At 41.4% G+C, this 22,103-nt stretch overlaps 1 protein-coding gene across 7 annotated transcripts in view; it reads right to left on the bottom strand.

Moving 5' to 3' along the window:
• Window positions 1-22,103, bottom strand: part of LDB2 (LIM domain binding 2) — a 356,991-nt gene that overhangs the window by 216,364 nt on the left and 118,524 nt on the right. For all 7 annotated transcript variants that reach the window (XM_014788889.2, XM_014788887.2, XM_014788888.2 and 4 more), the window contains exon 2: window positions 9,319-9,421. In XM_014788889.2, the coding sequence (XP_014644375.1) occupies window positions 9,319-9,421 (103 nt within the window). The remainder of the gene's footprint in view (window positions 1-9,318; window positions 9,422-22,103) is intronic.

The raw sequence follows: 22,103 nt of genomic DNA on the forward strand, positions 1-22,103 counted from the left end.
AATTTAACCTGACTTCGACAAATGCTTTATTTTACTCTATTTGCGTAAATAAGGTGCAGTCACAACCTGAAAACATGACACAAAAGTGAAGATTAAGCTATCCGTTGGCTTGTGGGGAGGATTCAAATCAGCTCACCTCACTAAACAAGATCATAAACCAGTATTATACAAAGAAAATACCGCATACATCTCAGCTTAACACTGATGTTTCAAAATGTTTTATGTTAAAGGTGATACCAATGTTACATTTGGATATAGAGTCTAAAAATATGGTAGTGAGCATTATTAAGAACAGGTTCACAAACAGAGGCAGAGGGCATCTATATGAAAAGATCTGGCTAAGATCTGTTAATAGTCAAGTCCTAGAAACAATAGCTTACTAGACCTTTAGCGCCTCCAAGGCAAGACATTTTGCTCATTTATCTTATTGCCAAGGCACAGAAAAATGACACATGGAAAGTCCTTGAGAAAGGTTAAATAAATAAATAGGTGTTTCAACTGAAATGTCCAATAAGATCCATTCAATAAGAAGATTCATGTAGCTAGTTAACCATTGCTGAGGACTACTTATTCTGTGAAATTTGATGACACAGTGGGACTTGCCAGGAGGTTGACAGACTAATTCTGTGGTGAAATACCCTACCAACCCATGGCCCAAAGCACTAAAGGAAAAAAAAATCAGTCCTAGTGTTGTAGGTTGGGTAGATGTGATTTTAATTTAGTATTTAAAATGTGAGTCTCAAGTCCTGGTTCTGTTTGCGGACAAATTTCCAAATTGTTCTGTCACTGTTACTCTATAATACAAAATGAGTTGCTACAACTTGAGATTGTAATGGTGGAAACTTATTGAAACATGGGAAAAACCATCTGCACAACCAGGTGCCTGTGGGCTAAATAATCAGATCCCTGGAGTCACATTTGTACTATTTACTAGTGCTACATCCTTCATTCAGTCTGCAAATATTTACTGAAAACCTTATATTTGAAAGGTATTGTGGTAGGGTGTTTTCTGTCATGGCTTTAGGAAACTAAGGGTTTTAGAAGGTTAGAAAGAAGTCTTTGCCAGCCTGAGTCTTTTTCCACTGAAAACAGATGTGATCACTCCCTTCTCAACGCCCCATAGAACTTTGCTTGCCCTATTCTTCCAGTGTTGATGCTATTGCATTAGAGTTAATTGATTATTTGTCTGTCTGTCTTGTTAAACTATAAGCTCCTTTAAGGCAGGCAATATTACATATTTATGTGTGTATGCTTAGCACCTGCCCAAATGCAGGCATAACCAACTCTGGAAAGCCTGCAATATGGACTTTGAGTTTAAATTCAGTCAGGCTTCAACCTGTACCCCTACTCCTACCCTCTGTGGAAGTATTTCCTTCTTTAAGGGGGGCTCAAGAATACAGCTGCTGAACGTAAACAGAGGTACGACTTCTGCGAATAATAGGACCAGGTAAATCTCTTAGAGTTTTTTTTATATATTGTATCATGCTCACATCCCATTCTAGCTACTCTGAAATTGTCAAGATTTCATATCTGAGCATGAACTGGGGTCCTCCAAGTAGGGCTGCCAGACTTAAGAAGGAAAAACACAGGATGCCTAGTTGACTTTGAATTTTAGATAAACAACAGATAATTTAGTAGTGTAGGTATGTCCCAAGTATTGCATTTGTATACTTATATTTTATCTAGCAACCCTAGCTTCAAGATGATGAATAAACTGATGTAAAGAGGGTTGGATGAGATGTTTCTCAACAATTTTTTGTTGTGCAGAACATTTATCTTCTCAAATCCCCAGAAAATAAATGCCAGTAGCACCAACTGGCATTGTGATAATGAAAAGGTTTGCCACATTTATCCCGTTACCCACTATGGGGTAGTGTCATCTTGGTTTGAGAACCATAAGGAGGATAATAGGAGTAGGAATGTACTCCATGAAACCAAGAGTCAGGAAGTGCATGTGCCGGGACTCATAGATATCATAGTCACACACAGTCTCAAAAACAACACAAAATGTCCATTTCCTGGCTAGTACCTCATTCAGACCTCCCAACTCAGCTCTTAAGGGCAGTCATAGGTATGACATGCTCAAGCCTACACATTTCACATGAATTTTATCCCCATGAGGAAAGATCCAACAATCCTCCCAGATTTCCCAGCTTGACTTATAAAGCGAAAATAAGAAGTCACCAAATCCTAAAGATCAGTTATAAATATGATGATAATTATACCTTCAACTTGTATGGCACTTTAAATTTATTCAAAGCACTTTTCTGTCCATTATCTCATGTGATCATTAGTGTGGTATTTATTAGCGGTGAAAGAATGGAATATCTGCTCAATCTATTGTTATGGCCAATTTGCAAATCTTGATATCATCAATTTGAAACCACAAATGGGAAGACATGCAGTCTCCTTTTCCCCCTTCAGAAGTCTGTCAGTTCATCTATCTGTTGTGGGCTTTCTCTTTTCTTTCTTATAACTAGTCCCAGATTTTGCATTAAGAATTTTTGCACAAGAATTTTTCTTTTTGAGCTACTTAGCTGATTATGTTAATTTAAGGTAAGAGTTTTAAATAAAATGAAATCAAAAGTAAATGAAAAAATTTGTGATGAACTGCCTTCCTTTCAAGAGCTGTCTGCCCCACTATGACTTCTGGCAAATAGCAAGAACTCAGTGAGTTCTGAATGAATGCATCAACAAATAAGTGAAGGAACAAATGAACTTCAAATGAAAGTCTGCTTTAGTCCTAACTTAATTTACTCCAAATCTTGCCAGCCTAATGAAGACTGCTGTTGAAAACGGTCACTCACTAAAATCATAACTTCAGAGACTAGAGCCATCCGGAAACCATTTAGTGCAGCTCCATGCAAAGGAAAGTATTTTGCAGGGTCATTTGAGACAAACACATCTATGTCATCATGCAGCAAAAATGCCACAATCATCCAGTAACTAACCATCAAGGACTACTCTGAGGAGATGCATTCTTTTCTCTAAGATTAATTTTTGAATGCAATCACACTTCACTTCCTTTCATCTGGTCCTTGGTAAACAAGACAGAACCCAAAGGTGCCTAGCACAGTGGCTGGTGTTCAATAAGTGTTCAACAGCTCCTTGCTCTCTGACCAAAATAGGGGATGGAAACCTCACCCTCTGTTGGACAGGCGTCACAAATTGTAGTAGTTTGGGACTTGTTTGTTTAAATCACCATCTTCCATTAATATCAGTTTTTCTCCCAGTTGGTCATTAAACTTCTAAAGTTTCCATATAGAAAGAAAACAGGTCTGATCGGATTTGCCCAAAGCCGGAGTTTTTCTTGCTGTGTGCTAAATGACAGAATGAAAAATGGAAACCATCCTCTATTTTCACTCCAAGTGACTGGCATATCATAGGTTTAACTCATTCTCTTTGTCATTCATTCATCCATTTCATTTATTTATACAGTAAGCATTTATTGTTTTTTTTTCATGGGCAGCACTAAGCTACAGTTACAAGTTATTTAATCTTATTTAATCTTCACAAGTACCTTATGATGTTGGCATTAGTATCACCTTGATGTTACATATGAAGAAACTGAGGTTAAGATAATTTAAGCAGCACATCTAACATTGTGTCACATGCCTTACGTCACACAGCGATGGTGGGGCAAAGATTCAAAATGATCCAAAGTCCATGATTTTGATCTCTACCTCCATAAATTTAAAAAAAGAATGAGGAATTTTCAGAGGAATAAAGTTACTTTACGTAAGAAGATCCCCAGGACCAGTGTCTCTTGAGGAATCTCAGGGTCTTTAAGTACTGGCCACACAAATCTGTACCTTTCCAGTTCTCAAATGGACTCTATAGCCGTGTTATTCATAGAAAAGACACATGCACAGCTTCTGGCCTTGTAAATCCCTTCTCCCCGTGTGCTGCATGCTCTTTGCATGTAACTTTTTAAAATGGCCAAATTCATGCCACTGTAGCTATTAAGTGTGGTGTCAAAACACCGATGCATATATTCAAGGAGTGATTTTCCCAGAAATATATTTTTAATCATGTAATATGATATTAGAGAGAGAGAAAGAGAAAGGAGGGGAAAACTGCTTTCAGAATTCCTATGTAGCAGGCACAATAAAAACACAGCTGGACAAGGTGAACAGTAAAAAGCAGGAGAAAAATAGTAACTAGAGATAGCAAAGCTGCTTGAGGCTCATAGAATTTCTCCACCTTAGAGGGACGCATCCACATACACAACACATAAAAACACATATTACAAGACAAAACTGGAAAACTTAGTCAATATCGCAATGCTCTTAGAGCTTTCAGAAAACAGGGAGGTGAGAAAGAAAATGTGAAAGAGACGCAGTAAGTGTAGACATGGCTCCACAGAGGGGCTGATTTGTGGTTCTTCAAACTGTTTAAGGCGACTTGATGACTGAGGAAAACAGAAGAAAATAATGGAACAGAGAGCGATGAGGTGTCCTAAAACAACTTTTTCTTTGAGAGAGTGAAATGTACCCCCAGCAGCCACAGAGGGATATAGAATATCTTATTTGACCATGAAGATGTGTGGTTATGCCAGAAATCCTTATTCAAGATAGATTGTGGGAATCAAGATGAAATAACAAGTGTGTGATAGAAAATCACGTGGACCCACCAACCCCCAAATTACAAACAGTAGTTAAGGGGTTGATGAGAATTGTATCTTAATTGTCCTGGGTCTCAACCCAAAAGCTGCAGTGTGCTCATTGGAATTCAATCGAATAACAACAGCTATTTATGGAGCATTTTTAAGGTGCTGGAAACTCAGCTAAGAACTTTACATGCATCATCTCAGTAAACCCTCGCTTTTCAGATGAGGCCACTTAGAAAGTGGCTTATGCCAAATCACAGACTTTGTAAAAGACAAAGGTGGGTTTGAACCCAGATATCAGACCCAGAACCCCTGCCTGAACTGCACACCTATTGCTAAAAAGTAGGTCCATAGGAAGTGCCCCAAAACAAGACGACATTTTAGTAGTCACGTCATTTCCCGCCCTGATTTCCAAAGCAATGCCAACCTAGACAAAATGCAGTGTTGGGAGTCTTTAGCCCCCCAAAGTGCTGAGCCCACACATCCTCACTGGCCCTTCCTTCCTCTTGCACATCACTCACTTACCAGCTATGACAGTGAGTTTCTGCAGTTGAAAGCCTGGGAGGAGGTAATCTCTTCAACGCCCCATTTCAGCAGGATCCTCCCATCAGAGGGGCCTATAGGCTCCCTGCTGCCCAGCGAGCCTCCACAGCAAGCCCTACACACTGAGAGCACTTAATAAGCACCCACCAAACAGTAAGCTTCTCCAGCGCACACAAGGTACAGTGATGCCACAGCTGTGCACTGTTCTCAATAATAATAGTCAATGATGACTACTATGTTCTTTGAATGGTCCAAGGCTCTGTGGTTGTATTATCTCATTTAATTTTCAGCATAAGCCAGTGATGGTAGTATTATGCTCATTTTACAGATGAGGAACTGGAGGCTTCGTTTACCAATCCAAGCACAGATTAAAACCCAAGAATGTTCACATTGAACCCTCGTGCCCTTTCTCCTACACTGTGCAGTGTCCCAGACTCTCCATTGCCATGGCACTCAGGAGAACCTTCTCTATGCATCTCTCCCAGCTGAGAATTATTTCCTGAATGAATTGGCAACCACATATTTCCCATAGACAAAGAACATGGCCAACGGGAACCTGGACACGGCCTAAGTCTCCTGAGGAGGGGACCAGTACCTTTACTCAAAGGGCGTTTGTGACGGTCACGAGGAGAGAGAATAGTGTGGGGGCACAATTCTGCTACCTGCCTGCCAAAGGAATACAGGAAAATCAATACTTCTTGAAGCTAACAGAGAGCGATCAACCTAAAAGGAGTCGTTTCTGTACAAGACAGGAAAGGAAATAACACACCACACTGGACTTAGAATTGCAAAGTAAGTGTGCAGAGGGCTTTGAGGATCCCATTCCTGTGCTGCCTCTGCTTTCCGTGTCAAATAAGACACAGTAATTATTTGTGACTTATGTTCCTGGAAATATGTCAATTGACAAATCCATTTTCTCCCCTTAGCTGTGGGAGGATGTAAGGATAGGGTGGGAGGAGGGGAGGGAGGGTGCCCTGACTTTGACTTTGGAGTCAATTGACCTGAGCCCTGATGATTCACCAGCTGGTGCTCTGTGGACCAAGTTTCCATTTTCAGAAAAGATACTTTTCAGTTTAAGTGTCTTTAACCACCAACCTGCTGACAAAGAGGGAATCGCCTACACCTGCTCCTCTTCCCCACTTAAGATTCCACCTAACCCAAGGAGAAAACGACCTCCTAGGACTGCCAGCTTCTCCAGCTGCTGGATAAAAACACCTTCCTGATGCTCCATAAAGCAGGGCAGGCAAGTGGCCTTAGGGATGCACAGCCCAGTTTCTAACATGGTCTGGTAACTTTGTCCATCTGGCATCTCTCCACACCAACCTCACCCCAGTCTTCTGGGAAGACATTAGCAGTCTCCATCTGGCAGTGCCAATCATATCCCACCTGGAGAGAGGGGCCCACTCCCATCAGGAGAGTGGAGACTGGAGTGGGTGGAACAACACAATCAATACAGACGAGCTTTCTGAACGGAAGAGTAATATATCTCCCAAAGCATAATTATTTCCTGAATTATGATACTGCTGGGTGTGCTACCCCCAGGTTAAAGTAGGTCCAACCACATCCTAGAGATTATTTGAAAACACCAGCAGAGCACTGTGGATTAAGTTCTTCCTATTTAAAAAAGTCCAAAGATCTCAGTAAAGGAATTGTTTTGCCAAAATTCTGTGTGCTGATATAAACTTTTCCCCAGATGTGCATTCATTCACTCATTCAATCATTCATTCAAGACATATTTATTGAGCACCTATTATGTGCAAGTTCCTGTATTAATCTGAGAATTTGGCAATAAATAAAACAAAGCCCCTGTCCACATGGAGATAACATTCTAATAGGGGGTGACAGACAACAAATAAATAAGTAACACATATTACAGGATTTATAGTAGCTTAGAGATCAGATATCTTAGAGCAAGAGGGACCCTCCAAAAACATAGAGACAGGAAAGAAGAAGAAAAAGTTTTTTCTAGTCAGGGCTAAATAAACCTTATCTGGAATATTTCTTGGTACCTAGACTGACAGCAATTTCGGGAAATGTTTTACATAGACAAAAGCCCGAAATACAAGGCTCTCAGCTCCCTGGGAGTTATCAAAGAAGAGCTGGGCCAGCTCAGGGCCAGCAGATGCTTTCCTAGCTGGGCACAGCACGCCCGGACCGCGAACGGGTTAAGGTGGAGCGCCCGAGCTTGGAGCGCTGCATAAACAGTGCACGTCAGGCGTTCTAAGCATGCTTCATCTTCCCTGTCTCCCAGTGCTGGGCTGTCAATCAACTGCCACTCGCCCGCACATCAGCAGCGTGTGCACACCACCAGGCTGTCAGCAAAGCAGCTGATGAGACTCGGCTCCAGCCTGTCAATCATCTTTGTTTCTCTTCCCCGCTCGGGAAATATTTTGGCTCGGAAAACAAAGAAACCTGGGCAAAACGGCTCATAGTCAGGCATTTACTCCTGTACATGGATATAAGATCTTAAACAGGCACTGATTACGCCTCACCTCCAAATGATGCTGGGCTCGGGGGCGGAAAGAGGGAAGATCGAGAATCTGTTTTATTAATACAGGCTTTAAAACTGTAAGTCTAGTTCCCTGAGCAGATCCTAATGGATGCAGAAACCAAAAAGAAGCACAGGAACATAAAACAATGATAACTTGAAGTTATCTGAGCTTATGCCTCAGAAAAAAATAAGAAGGCTCAGAGGATGGATGATTGCTTGGTTTGAAATTATTCACCATTGATCAGGCAGGCTTTTGGGGAGAGAGTAATTGTTGGATTGCTGAGTTCATTTATCTCCCAGGGACTTCTGAAACAGCAGCTTCTGTGCCCAGTTCTCCTCTCTAGGGCATGAGGCTGCTTTGGGGCACCCACACACAGAAAAGCAACTTAACTCATCGGGACCTCCATGAAGTGGGCTTGCCAGTGCTTGCAACAGGAATCACTGTGTTGAATATAAAGACACTCTAAAATGGCCCATTGACATACCAGCTGCCCCTCACCCAAAATATTTATTAAAAGTGTCCCGTGCCTTTAAAAGCCCACAATACACAAATCTAAAGAGATACTCCTGGCGATGAGTTTCAATCGGGCAGCAAGTCCAAATTGCCCTGCTCCCTCCAATTTGCCACTAGTCAAAAATCACTGTGCATATATTAGCATAATTAATCAATTCATCAAGCAATCCATCCAAGAACTACCTAGTTGTCTAAAGTCCTCTAAAATTTAAAAAAATGCTTGTTGTACCCTAGTTGCTTTGAAATACATTTAGCAACAATCAGACCTTTTAATTGTGTTTATCAAGAGCCCTATTATCTATCAATTGCCCAGAGCTCTGAATTGACTTGTTCATACTGTGGCTCGCTCCATCATCATCTCCGTCTTTGTGATATTTGGGATGCTTTACCCCCCGACAGACACTTTCATACACGCAATGCTGCTTTCTGAAAACACATCTCTCTCTGATCTAACTGGACATCGATTGCTTTTGTGCATTGTATCTATGCCTCTTGGTCTTATAGCACAACTAGCGAATCTGATCTCTGACAACTTGGCTGAACCTAATCAGGACAGATCAGCTGTTACCCAAGGTGCCACGGGCTGTAATTTGAGGATCTTTACACAGTTATCACTCACCAGAAAGACAAGGAACTATAATTCTGTCAACACGAATCAAAACTGTACTCTCAAAGCAGCTGTGGCCTCCCCCACCCCCAAGAAAAGATAGCACTTGTCAAATAAATACCTGAGATAATTGATAAGAGAGAATTAGAAGGATGTGGCTGATATAGTGACTGAGGAATTTTTTTTAAAGGAACCTTCGGAAGCAGAACATTGGGTGTGACGTGTGAGCTGTCAAGGATAAAGGAGGGCTACAGGGAAGAGATGGATGGAAACTCCCCACGATTCAGCTCCCACTTATCATTGGGTGACTTGGTTCCTATTTGCCTTGCTCTCTACTCAAGCAAGTGCCCAAACATTCTAAGCCTCGAAGGAAATCTCTCACAGCTGACTAAGGCTGCTGCCCGGTGACAGGGCCTTGATGGGAAGCAAGAACATCAGCAGGACTGGAGGTACTAGTGTCAGGCTGTCAGCACCGTGCTATTCTCTGAAGACCCCTGTGGTTTGCTGAGAGGCACAAAAAGAGGGAATATTAGAAAAACAAACTTCTTTCTTACTGTATCGCTTTGGTCCATCTTCCAAACAAAATGAAAGGGTTAACGTGGCGTCATCTTCAAAAAACTCGGTGGCAAACGCGTCCCACCAGAGGTTGTCACTATCCTGCAAAGAGACAGATCATTTATTTAACAGGCGAGAGCGGAAAATATCTCAAAGAGGAAAAGAAAAGGAACAAGACAGAAAAACCCAGTCACCGCTTGCTGGGTACATAGTATATGTGTGTGGGTGTTCTAGAAGGGGGGTGGGCGGGTGTGTGGTCACTTCAAATTAATTGCCTCTAATGGGGCCCGAATTCCAACTCGATAAACGAGTTAATGCAAACCGAGTGAAAATTAATTCTCGAGGCCACATTTGGGGAGATTTAATACACATGCTATGGAACACAATGTGACATTTTTTAACAAAAAGATTTGTGTTTAATATAAAATACATTCAATTTTTTTCTCTCTCTTTCTCTTTGCTCTTTTAAAAGTCCTATTTTACAAACAGCAACCACAATATTACAACTAGGTTACGGGGAGAACAACTTTTAAAAGATAATTTATTCAAAAAGGGGTGTGTGTGGCTCATAGCCTTACTTTATACAAATATCCCTATAAGGGATACAGGTATTGCTACTTGGATATATAGAGATAGATGATTTTATGCACAAGCCACCATCACATGCATATGGATTGTTCTCAAGGATTGTTTTAAGATTATAGGCAATCTCTGCTAGTTGTTAAGATGATTATTAAAAATAGATCAGTTCAGCAGGATGCAAACCATCCACAAAAACTCTATTTGTTTGTCTTGGGTTGTGTTTCCCTTGCTCATCCAGAAAACACTTCGAAATGGGCCTGGTTTAAGGAGGTTAAAATCATTGCTAATCTTCAAGGGCGCAGGAGGAGGGGTCTCCTCTAACAGTGAATTAGGAAGGTTATGCAGAGTGTTGCATTTAAAAGGGGGAATCAGACCGGGGCCTCATGCTCCGTATATTGCCCGATCTACCCCCACATTCTTTAGCGACAGTCTTTTTCCGGAGAATTGTTGGTTAGTGCCAGATTTCAGTACAAGACGTTTCACAGCTGCCTGTCAGATGGGGGAGGGGGACAGAAGGGCCTGCTGCTCCCCACTCCGTGGCCCCCACCACTGAGTCCCTGCCGGAGATATCACAAGGCTTTCTTCTTCCCATTAAGTTGTTCTGCTTATGACAACATGAAGTTGTTGTCACTGGCAGGCCTCAGGAACAAGCCTTCAGTCTTGGCAAGAATAATTAAGGGGCCACTGAAGATTGATGTCATCCCCTTTTCAGAAAAGAAGCTCAGACAAATGAATTTTTTTGTCTCTTTTTCTATGGCCTCTTGCCAATCACCACACCAAAAGCCAACACTTTTCTTAGTAAAATACAGTAAATATAACCACCAAGGCCACTTCATGTCTCAACATACAAACTATCCCCCTTTTCCTTCTTTCAAAAACAAATATTTGTTGAGCACTTATTATGTACAGGTCCTTGGAACACACAGCTGATGAGAGATTCATCCCCACTCTCAAAGGCTCAAAACCAGTTAGCAGGAGACAGCCAAGTGAGCAACCAGCAGGCGCCATCACTCCATACCTGAGACCACACACGATGCCTGGGTGCCCTGGAAGCTGTCAGAGCTTCTAGAAAAATCAGAGGGCTCAGAAGCGAAGAAGCAGCTAGGGAAAGAAACCGTATTTGGGAGCCTGGATATATTGGTTCATTTTACTTCAAATTGCTACACAGTTGGAAAAAGAATAATAGCTAACGTTTATTGAGTGTTTACCACATGCCGAGCACTACTCTAAGTACAGTCGGCCCTCCATCAACTGCGGATGGAAAGGCCTGCAATGGTTGCCTCTGTACTGAACATGTACAGACTTTTCTCTTGTCACTATTCCCTAAACAATACATTATAACAACTAACTACAGAGCAGTTATACTGTATTAGTTATTATAAGTAATCTAGAGATGATTTGAGCTATACAGGAAAACATGTGTAGGTTATATGCAAATAACACGCCATTTTATATTAGGGACTGGAGCATCCAAGGATGTTGGTATCTTCGGGGCTTACCCTCCCATCCCCCGCGGATACGGAGGGCTGGCTGTACTTTATGTGTATTTTCCCATTTATTCCTCACTGCCTCCCGGGTTCTTGGTTTTTTTTTCTTTCTCTCCAGTACAATATAATTTTCTCACGAGCAGAAGGTCTGTCGGGCTCACTGTTCTTCTCCCAGGCCCCAGAACGGTCGAGCCCAGGGGTTACTCCGTAAAAGTTGTTCAGTGAATGAAGGAAGCTGCTCATATTATTATCCCAACTTTACAACTGCAGAAGTGGAAGCTTAGGCGATAAATGTAACTTGTCCCAGTACGCTCAGCCAATAAACGGTGGAGCTGGGATTTAAACTCAGACCATGGGACATCTGAGACCTGCCCCAGCCTCCACCTGACTCATTTCTCTGGCAATCTTTGGGAAGGCAGGGGTCAGGATTCAGAAAGAAGGGAGGGAGATCCAAAAGGGAATATTTTGTCTCCAGTTGGTTTCTCCTTCCAGCTCCTTGCTTTCCTGTACTGCCCCGCTGCCAGGACTCCCCCCAGGAGGACACCCGGCTCTGCGCAGTACAGCAGGCGGTATTATGTCAAGGCAGGAGTCGCTCCTGTGGGCAACCCTCAGACCTCGGCTCCACCCAACACCGCCCCTTCCCAGCTGTGTGAACTTGGACAACTTATATTACCTCCCTGAGCCTGTTTCCTTACTTGAAAACTAAAGATAATAATAACAGTAATAACTATCTTGCATAGTAGATTCAACAACAACAATAATAATAACCATCTTGCAAGGGCGATGTGAGGATTAAATAAGTTAGTGGGTATCAAGTGCCCAGGAGAGTGCCCAGAACACAGTGAAGATCAATTAAATGCCTTCCTCCTGCCTCTATCTACAATCTTTAATATCGTTTCTAAGGGAGGAGACATTCCGTGTTCTAAAGAACTGCATCAAAAACGAAGTTTATAAAACAGCCCGTCTATCAGTCAAGCGTACTTCCGTATCACTTCAACTGTTTGTAGCCCATTGACCTGGCGACAGCACTTGGCGACAACACACTTAAAACTCTGAACGGAAACTGATCAGCGCTCTGTTGCCCTGTTAACTGTTCACTGGCCCAGTGACCAGCTCAGGGGCTCCATCTCCATTTTCCTGTAATCTAACTCCTGGTTTCTGGCACTGCTGCCAGAAGACGGAGCAGTGAAAGGAAAAAGCCCGGGGAGAACCCAGGCTGAGCTGAAGTCTCTGGGGGAAAAGAAAGCACTCAGGCTAAAGAAGTGTGAGAACTGTCTATGAACAGCCACAGAGGTGCCGCAGCCCTGGACAGGTGAACGTGGGCAGAGGCTGAGAGAGGCGTCCTGATCCCAGAAGGGGAGATGCCCTTTATTCAAAGTCACTGCAACGGAACATGAGATGAGTCACTGTCTCAGGAAAGGTATGGACAGGTTTGGTGGGAGAATGTCGCATCAGGTAACTACGTATACAAAAAACCAGTCGGCTTTGATCACAACTCTTGGAAGAACATTACAAAAATAAAACTGTAAAATGTAATTCACAGTGCTAGACACGTAATAGGTACATAAAAAAGTATTTTTGGCTGATAGAATGAATGAAGGAATGAAATTCCTTAGTGTACCAACACAAACCCAACTCAAGAAAGTCACTGCAAAGTTTTCAAGAGATTTTGATTGTTGACCCTACTTTGTCTCTTGGCTGATATTTTTAAACTGTCATAAAAGTTTTTTGATATATTTTTAAATTATAATTGCCAACTGCCCCCCCCCAGCACATGTATATAAAGCTTTTGAATTAGTTTTTAGTTATGAAAGGACAAATGTTTATGTAGGAAAGGGAATAAAAGGACTAGACCTTTAAGAAAAACTTGCTAACTGTCAAGCATAGGCCAGTCTTGTGTTGGCTGTATGTGAAGGAAGCAGATTATGGAAAGAACACACGGTTAGGGGGCTGCTGGTTAATAGTAGTTCCCATAACCCAATATTTTCTAAGTGCCTTACATGAATTGAACCACCTTATATTCACACCTGCTCTAATTACTGCCAAGGAGCAGAACAGGCAGCCTTATACAGAATTTATATCCTTAAGCTCTGTGTTACATTGACTTCAACATATGAATTCTGCCTCTTCATAGCTGGATGACCTTAGTTAAGTCTCCTAATTTCCTTGTATCTATTAGCTCACGTGAGGGCTAAGGAGTAACTGCCTAGCACATAGTAGCTGTTCAATAAATGGCAGCTATTATTATTCATTAGTCTCATTTGACCCTCAAAATATTTATAAATAGAGAATCTGAGTTTCAAAAAAGTTAAACTACTCCGTAAAGATCAGACAGCTGGAAAGCGGTCAATTTCAAGTTCATGTGCAAGTCTGCCTAACTCCAGTCCATTTTCAAAATAGATTTTATTTTGCTAGAGCAGTTTTAGGTTTACAGCAAAATTAAGAGGAAGGTACAGAGATTTCCCACGTACCCTCTGCCCCCACACACGCATAGCATGGTCCCCCATTACCAACATCCCCTATCAGCGTGGTACGTTTGTTAGAACTGATGAATTGTTAGAACTGATGAATGGTTTTTTCCAAATAATTCTGCTTAAAAAGTGATCTTCCACCTTAAGTTGAAGATGAAAAGGGTTCACAAGAGTAGAAGAGGCCGGCATTGGCTGGAGGAAATTCTGTCTGAGCAGATCTCCGCCAGCTTTTTCAGATTTTGCGCCCTTTCCCCCACCTTCACGTGCTTTTCCTGAATATAAACTTTCTCTTTGAACACCTCTTCCTTCTATTTCCTGGCTTAGTTCCTGGGATCAGTTAAGCAATTTTGTGGAAGAAATTTGCATAACAACAAGGCTGGGAGTCCAGGCAGTGGCTGAACTGCAGCTACAAAGACCTCTGCTGAACCAAACGAGAAATCTCCCGGCAGCGCATCTAACACTCCTGCCTGGTAGGAGCGCATTCTTAGCCACACATCTACCTGACGCGTTGTGGACGACGATAAAAAATCAGTCCCTCTATGATTCAACTCCTAGTTGTAGGCATCTAGAATGGTATGAGCTTGCAGACAAAAGCTACAAGTGCTCTACTTGGCCACATGTGAGGAAGAGAAAGGGGCCAAGGAAATATAAAAAAAAACAGAGCAGTTAAGATTCTGCAATTCTATCTATCTCCTCTCGGTTGTAAACCTAGCACCTCCGCCATCGGAGAAATGGAAGAACCACGAAATTCCCAGTTCTCCCTTCGGAGCAGGCGACATAGCCAAGTTCAGCAAGTTGACCAGTAGGAGGCTCCATGAGCAAGATTTCCGAGGCAGTTTTGAAGCAAGGATTCCGAAGAGAAGCTCATCAAGCCTGGTTTTCCCTAAAGTCTGCAGAGGAAGTAGGGCGCAGCCGACCACTCTCACCCCATGCAGGCAATCCCCTCAAGGCAGACTAACTCGGAGATTAACTAGGAAGTGCCTTGAGAATGACCAGTAGGTCAAGATCAACCTTGTGGGAAGTAGTAAAGGTTATGGTAAATGACCTTAAAAACAAACTAAGTGCCTGAGGTCTTATTCCCAGGTGTGTGGGGTGAGCATGCACGTCAGTTACCGGCAGATATCATAGATAGAACACTCGGTATACATATCGTAAAAGCACTCTATCCAGGGAAAAGCCATTCTTATACTAAAAAGGGGCCAGCATAGTCAGGAGTCTGCCTGTGTGCAGCCAAGGAACCTCGGCAATTTACCTTCTGAACCAAGGGTTCCCAGTGAACCATTCCTGCCTCCCCGTCTTTGCATATGTTGTTTTTTTGGCCTGGAATATCCAGTAAATGCCAAGGGCCAGTCCTTGAACTCCTTTTTCACTGTCTCCTGTGCCAGGAAAGCTTAACAACTATAACCCCATTAGAACATGGATCAGATTATAATGGAATCACCACCTTGTAATTCTATAGTAGACTGTGAGATATTTAAGGATAGGGACTGGGCATTGGGCATCCCTCCATCCTCAACAGAGCTCCCACTTACAGATAACCCAATAAAGGAGTAGAGAAATGGAATGAACAAATGGAGAGGCCGTACTGACACAGTGAGTGAGATTCTTTCTCTAATATTGTAGGAATCCTAAGAGTCTAACCTCAGTGGCTAGGGGACAAGGACAGTGCTCAAGCTAAGACTTCTCTCTGTCACATCACTGATGCCTCACTTGTCATCAGCAGATGCGCCACCCATGCATGTGAGAAGTTCATATTGAGGCAGAAATTTTCAAAATTATCTCACACCCACACTGCCGTTCCATTGAGCCACCGCTTGGGTATTTTTCTTGTCCTTTTCAGTGAAAAGTTGGTTAAGTGAATACACTTTACTGATTGTGACTTAAATAAGCGAGATTTTACTTTATCAGTTTTTGAAAATAGAGAACAGAGGATAACATGATGAAGACCCATGGGCCCGTTATCCAGAATTAACAATTATTAAAACGATATCTGATTGTCCTTTTTAAAAGGAATTATAAATAAAAATAAAGGTCCTAGGTCCCCTCTCTATTTTTCTCTCCCCTCCCCCAAACTCCCAGCAACAACTGTCTCATGAAAATCTTCCTAGCCCATCTTTTATATTTATATGCATACATGACTGCATTCATGTACAGTCCTATTTTATGTTTTTAATATTTTATTTAAATGATATCATGCGTTATGTTCCCCTCTTTAAACCTGCTTTTTTTTCATTCAACATTGTGTTTTGGAGACCTATCCATTTTCTATATTGGGGCCTCTTCTTTCCCTGTATAAGCTACATGGTAGTGCAGTGAATGAATGTAATATATTTTATTTAAGCATTTTGCTACTAATGATCTCTAGACAGTTTCTAATTATTTGCCATCACAACAATGTTGCAATAGTTATTTCTGTAGTGTTCCTTTGTGCATATGTGTAAGATTTCTCTGGGGCATAGATCTAAAGTGGCCAGGCCTCGGGATAGGATATGTACTTGACTATATTTTGGCTCTTCAATTAGGAGTTCCCCGTGCTTCCAGATTGAAGACTTGTGGTCTGACTGATGCATAGGTGGAGACGAAACAAAAAGCATTTCTAAAGGATATATTTCCAAGTGAGATCTGATAACAGGATCAACATAATTACAAAACAGAATCCAGCTCTGCCAGGAGAAGGATGAGTATCTAAATGTCCAAAGAAGATGCAATAATGAAATAATAATAATAAAAAAAAGTTTGCTTATCATTCTCTTAAAGACAAAGTGTATTTCAGGGGCTTCATTAACCAAAAGGAGGATTATTCTTGACACTGACAGAAAAAAGAAGGCATGGGTTCTTTATAGTCCTCCAAAATGACTCATGAAACTGAATCACTGAGAACAAATGCTCCAAACTGTGGGACCAGGGGAGGGATCTCTCTCTCTACACCCCACCACAAGACTTCTGATCAAAGTCATGCCTTTTCCAAACAGACAGGTCTCCCAATCCTCACTGTTGTTTAGGATCTGAACAGTGCATATTTAGTGTTTACTGAATATCAATAAGTAAAAAGTGTATTCTTCTCCCAAAGCTGGAAAGTAACAATAGCATAGACCAGCCCCCAGGTAAATAAAGATGAAATTAACTCAGCCTGAACACAAGCAGGGGGAGTGGAGCCGACAATTCTCATATATTTTAATTAGGTAAAAATACCATTGAAGCTTCTTCACTCTAATCTCCTATATGCATTTCTGTGATTAAAATCCTTGCTTCTTTTGTCCCATCTCACAGGTGAGCCCAAGTACAACTGGCAGCCAAATCATATATCAGGATGAGAGACACACTCAGGTCAAATAGCAGAAGAGAGTCTTAATTATATTTAAAAATCCACAAAAGCATTTTTCTTCCATCCCAGATTCTCTCCTGATCCCATCTCTGTCTCTTTCCACCAAAAACAGGATCCTGGTGCCAGGGCTGCCCCCCGGCATCTTTAACTTAAGCACTGACAAGTTATGTGGGATTTTTGCCAGAGTAATTATTTTTCAATTCAACAATAATGAGAAATTACCATGGCAACCACTTGTCACGTGGCACACATACACCCCCTCCAAAGAATGAACCATACATAAAGCATCTATTCCTTGAAAAATGTGTTTTTTTATTATTATTAAAATAAACTTAAACAGGTCAAAGTGGAGAGAATGTATGAAGAGGTCTGAAAACAGGAAGATGAGAAGGGCACCCATTTTCTTCAGCATCTTGTAGTTCTAGAAAATAATGATACCTCATCTTATAACCCTACCTTCTTGTACACACACACACAGCGCTCTATTAATTTGTATCTTACCATTTTGGTCACTCCCATGTTACACATGTCAGCTAACCTCTCTCAGAAGACACTGAAGGAAGAATGAGGCAGAAGCACTCTTGGCCATATGTGCTTTTCCTAAATTTCCTTGCCTGTCTCACCCATATATTGAGACAGCAGACAATGAAGAACCCAAATCACATGCCTGTCCTTGTCATAGAGGCCCCCTCACACTGCAGGGAGTGCAAGTCATTTATTTTTCCTAGCTACAAAGGACTTTTTGCTTCCTCAATCTCTAGCCACCCTTTTTCCAAACCTGGGAGTTTTGCATCAAATCAGGTTTATTCCGAATTAGCTGTATTTAATAATAATGGTCAACAGCTATGTAGCACTTACTCTGTGCCAGCCACTATTCTGAACTCATTGAACTTTATAAACCACTTGAAACCTCACAACGACCATATGGAATAAGTCCCATTATTTACGCCATTTTACAGATGAGAACACTGAGGCACAGAGAAGTTAAACATTTGGTGAAAACTACACAGCTGTCAAGTTGCAGAAAGAGAGTTTAAACACAGGGACTCTGGCTCTGGAGTTTCGGTTCTTGTAACCACTCTACCATGATGTTTCTTTATTCAGAACAACGTTTTTCAAAACACCTACTATCTTCTTAGTTGTTTCAACATCCAATTACTGCTAAGTGCACGGAGTGTTTGGGGCTCCCCTTCCTGAACAGACAGCCCAAAGCAAGGCTTCCCAGCACATCTATGGAACTCTACATGGAGACACAGAAATAAAAGCAATAAGGCAGGATCATTTGCTCTTTCCAGCTGCTAATTGCACCATCAGCTAATGGACGCAAGGAGAGAATTTTAAATCCCCCCTTTTTATTTATCATTGTGGGATTTTTTTAAATCTCCTGTCCCAGAGATTGCATTTTTCTTCTCTCGTTCTCAGCTCTGATTTTGTTCATTCTTGGCTCAACTGCATTTTATTTAACAGTAAATGTTAGTTATCATTTTAACAGAGAAATTCTAAAACGGCGTGTTACCAAGATAGTAAATTCTGCGTCTTGATAGAACATCTCAGGGTCTCACTCATAATTCAAGTCTCCCCTTTTAGAAAGTGGTTGCTATATTTCACTGGCCAGTGCAAGAGGATGCTGCCTTGGGAAAGCAGTGTATTAAAACAGGCAGAAAGACAAGACTTGGCATCCGGCAGATGTGGCTCTTCAGCAAAGGATGCATCAGTGTCTTTTCCCTCAAATACCTGGGCAATTCATGTATTTCAGTCTACATCCTTGACCTACTACGTTATTAATTAATTGTGAAGATTCAAAAGAGAGATATTATTTATGATAATCTAAAAATAATGACTAAAATGTATACATGTTTATTTGCCCCAAACTGAGCTTTTCACCACTGGATTTATCACAACGATAATCACATAATAAGTCTGGATTCCTATCAGCTTCATGAGGACAGGATCTATACCCATGCCTTTGGTATTTGCATACACAGCACCTAACACCTGGCAGGCATGCAACAAATGAGTACTCAATTATTTGATCATTTAAATTATTTAATTTCACAAACAAATATTTGTTTAACTAAAACCAGCATATTCCCAAAACCCTGAAGAAAAACAATAGTTTTATTTTCATGATGGTTGAACACTTCCTCTCTCTTTTCTGTTTACATGTCTGTTAACCAGGGATGTTAAATATTTAATGAGTGAATCCATAAAAGAGCTAAGAGTTTTACAATGAACTGCTTTGTAGTCCTCACAGTATTCCTATCAAGTTGGTACTTTTATTGGCTCAATTTAAATGGGGAAACTGAGGCCCCAGGAGATCAAGAAATGTACCGAAGGTCACAGACTAAGAGGCAACAGTGGAGTTTGATTCCTGAATATTTTGATTCCTGAATGTTTATCCACAAAACTTCACTGTCTATTCTAATCTACATTATTCTGGTGTGAAGGAGGAAGAGCATTTTCTTCCTTATTAAATTTCCTATTTTATACTCCAACATGGGAACGCGCACTCTAACATATCAAAAATAATATACGGGGGACCCTACGCAAACCCACTTTTAAAATGACGTAGTGAAGCATTACTCTAGAAGCACAGGTCTCGTCAGTGACAGGTCTGTGGTGGTGAGCACCATCCCTCTTATTACATCACACCATCTAGGTGGGAGAGGTCTTCAGATGCAGGATAATGTGATGAGGCAGCACCTCGTATATCTTGAGAAAAGCTCACCATAAAATCAGGCATGAATTTTCTGTTCCAACATAAACAGAGTAGAAGAGAGAACATTTCTGGAAAAGCTTGCAAGATGCAAAAGCTTGTTTTCGTGACCTGCCCAATTGCATCTGAATCAAGTGACAGGAATAATTTTTAGAGTCACCAGTAAAAGTTGGAACACTGTGCCAGGACCAAGACATTAGGGAGCCACTAGAAAACAAAATTCTAGTTTTTCCTTCTTCCTACTTGGGAAAAATGAAAAAAGGTTTTTGTTCACAAAGATAAATATAAAAATCCCGGCATATTCTCAAAATTCAGAGTAAAGGAATAGGTTTATCTTGACGATGGTCGAAGGCTTCCATTCTCTTCTCTGATTACACATCTGTTTACCAGGGGACTTGGATTCTCTCTCGTACGCCAAAGACACCCGAGTCTGTGTCACGGCTCCCAGCTTCTCCCTGGGACTCCAGAACTGCGGCTCCAGCTGCCTCACCGACTTCACTACTTGTTAATCAAGGAGGCATCTCAGACTGAACCTGGCCAAAGCCAGACCCACACTCAATTCCACCCTACCCCAAGCCAGTTCTCCCCGCTCTTTTCCATCTTAATAATGTAATTTCAGTTTCCCAGTTCCTTAGACCAACCTCTTAGGACATATTCTTGATTCTCCTCTTTTCCTAAGCCCACACTTCCAATCCATCAGCAATTTCCACGCAACTACTTCCAACGTATAATGGAACCCACTCACATTTCTCTCCCTCTACCATCACCCCTTGTCTAGGTCTCCAGTAACTCCAGCCTGGACAACAGTGACTGCTTCCTAATCCTTCTCTCTGCCCACACCTCTGTTCCCTTGTAACTTGTGTTCTGCAGAGAAGCCTGCGTGATCTTTGAACAATACCCACTAGATTGGATCATTCCATATTACCCTCCTGCGGATCCCTGTTGCTGCTTATCGCTGTGGAGCACACTGCCCTGCGTGGTCAGGACTTGGTCTTCCTGTTTGGCTTCAGTTCACTTCACTCTCAGCACAGCTCCCAGATCTGGGATCTTGCCACAGACACTTTCCTTCTGCCCCAGGAACACACTCTGCTCCACCATAGGGTCCTTTGTACCAGCTATTCCACCAGCACATGGATGCCTTTCCTCTACTTGGCATGGCTTTCTCTTCCTTGTCATTCAAATCTCAGCTTCCATGTCACTTGTGACCATCCAATCCATAGGAGCCAACTTGCTATCATAACGGTCTATGTTTTTCCTCTGGGAAATACATATTATTTGATTTTATTTGTTTATCGTCTTCCTACCTACTAGAAAACATAAGTTCATCAGGAGCACAGGATCTTGCTGCCTGCTTTACTGTGGAGCCTGGCACATAATAGGTGCTTAATAAATTTCTGCCTGAATAAATAAATATACAAAAAATGTATTAAGCAAATAAGAAAAAAGAAAAGATAAATCTATCAAGGGGACCACATTAATCTCTCTCTTGAACTTCCCCAGGGCAGCCAATCCCTGATTCAGACTTGTCACAGCCCAGTTGACTGTAACTACACAATAGAGTACCAGGAACTTACCAGAATCTTTATTCACTTTAGTTTTTAAAATAAATATATGCCGCGAATTAAAAGCATTAGAAATATTCATGCCCTTTGACTCAGTAATTCTATTTCTGGGAATCCATCCAAAGGACATAATCCAAAAATACGTAAATGTTTTATATACAAAAATATTCACCAAAGGAACAAGCATAATAGCAAAAAATAAAAAAAACTAGGAACAATGTGCTGCCCTACAAGAGAGGGTTGATTCAAGAAACCATGATATGTCCACTAGAAAGAAAATAGGAAGCTTTAGAGGTATTGTTTACCCATGGTTTATAATAACACAAAGGCATTCTTATGTTATAACGCAAAATGAAGAGAGCAAGATGGACAAGCAGAGTGGAGGGCAGAAACACAGACAGAAGCACACGTGGGCACTGAGTAGATGATAGAGACAGCCTTGCCAGGGAATAGGGACAGGGTGGACTATTTGATAAGTAGTGTCGGGACAAATGGCTTTTCACATAGAAAAAATAAATAAATTCGATTCTACCTCACATGACCAAACATAAATTCCAGATGCATTAAACACACAAATGAAGAAAAACAAAATTTCAAACTATTCAAAGAAAAGATAGAATATTTTGTATGACCGCAGAATG

The sequence above is a fragment of the Ceratotherium simum genome, chromosome 8 (assembly GCF_057802395.1).
Source record: "Ceratotherium simum simum isolate JZ-2026a chromosome 8, ASM5780239v1, whole genome shotgun sequence".
In the NCBI taxonomy this organism is placed as follows: Eukaryota; Metazoa; Chordata; class Mammalia; order Perissodactyla; family Rhinocerotidae; genus Ceratotherium; species Ceratotherium simum.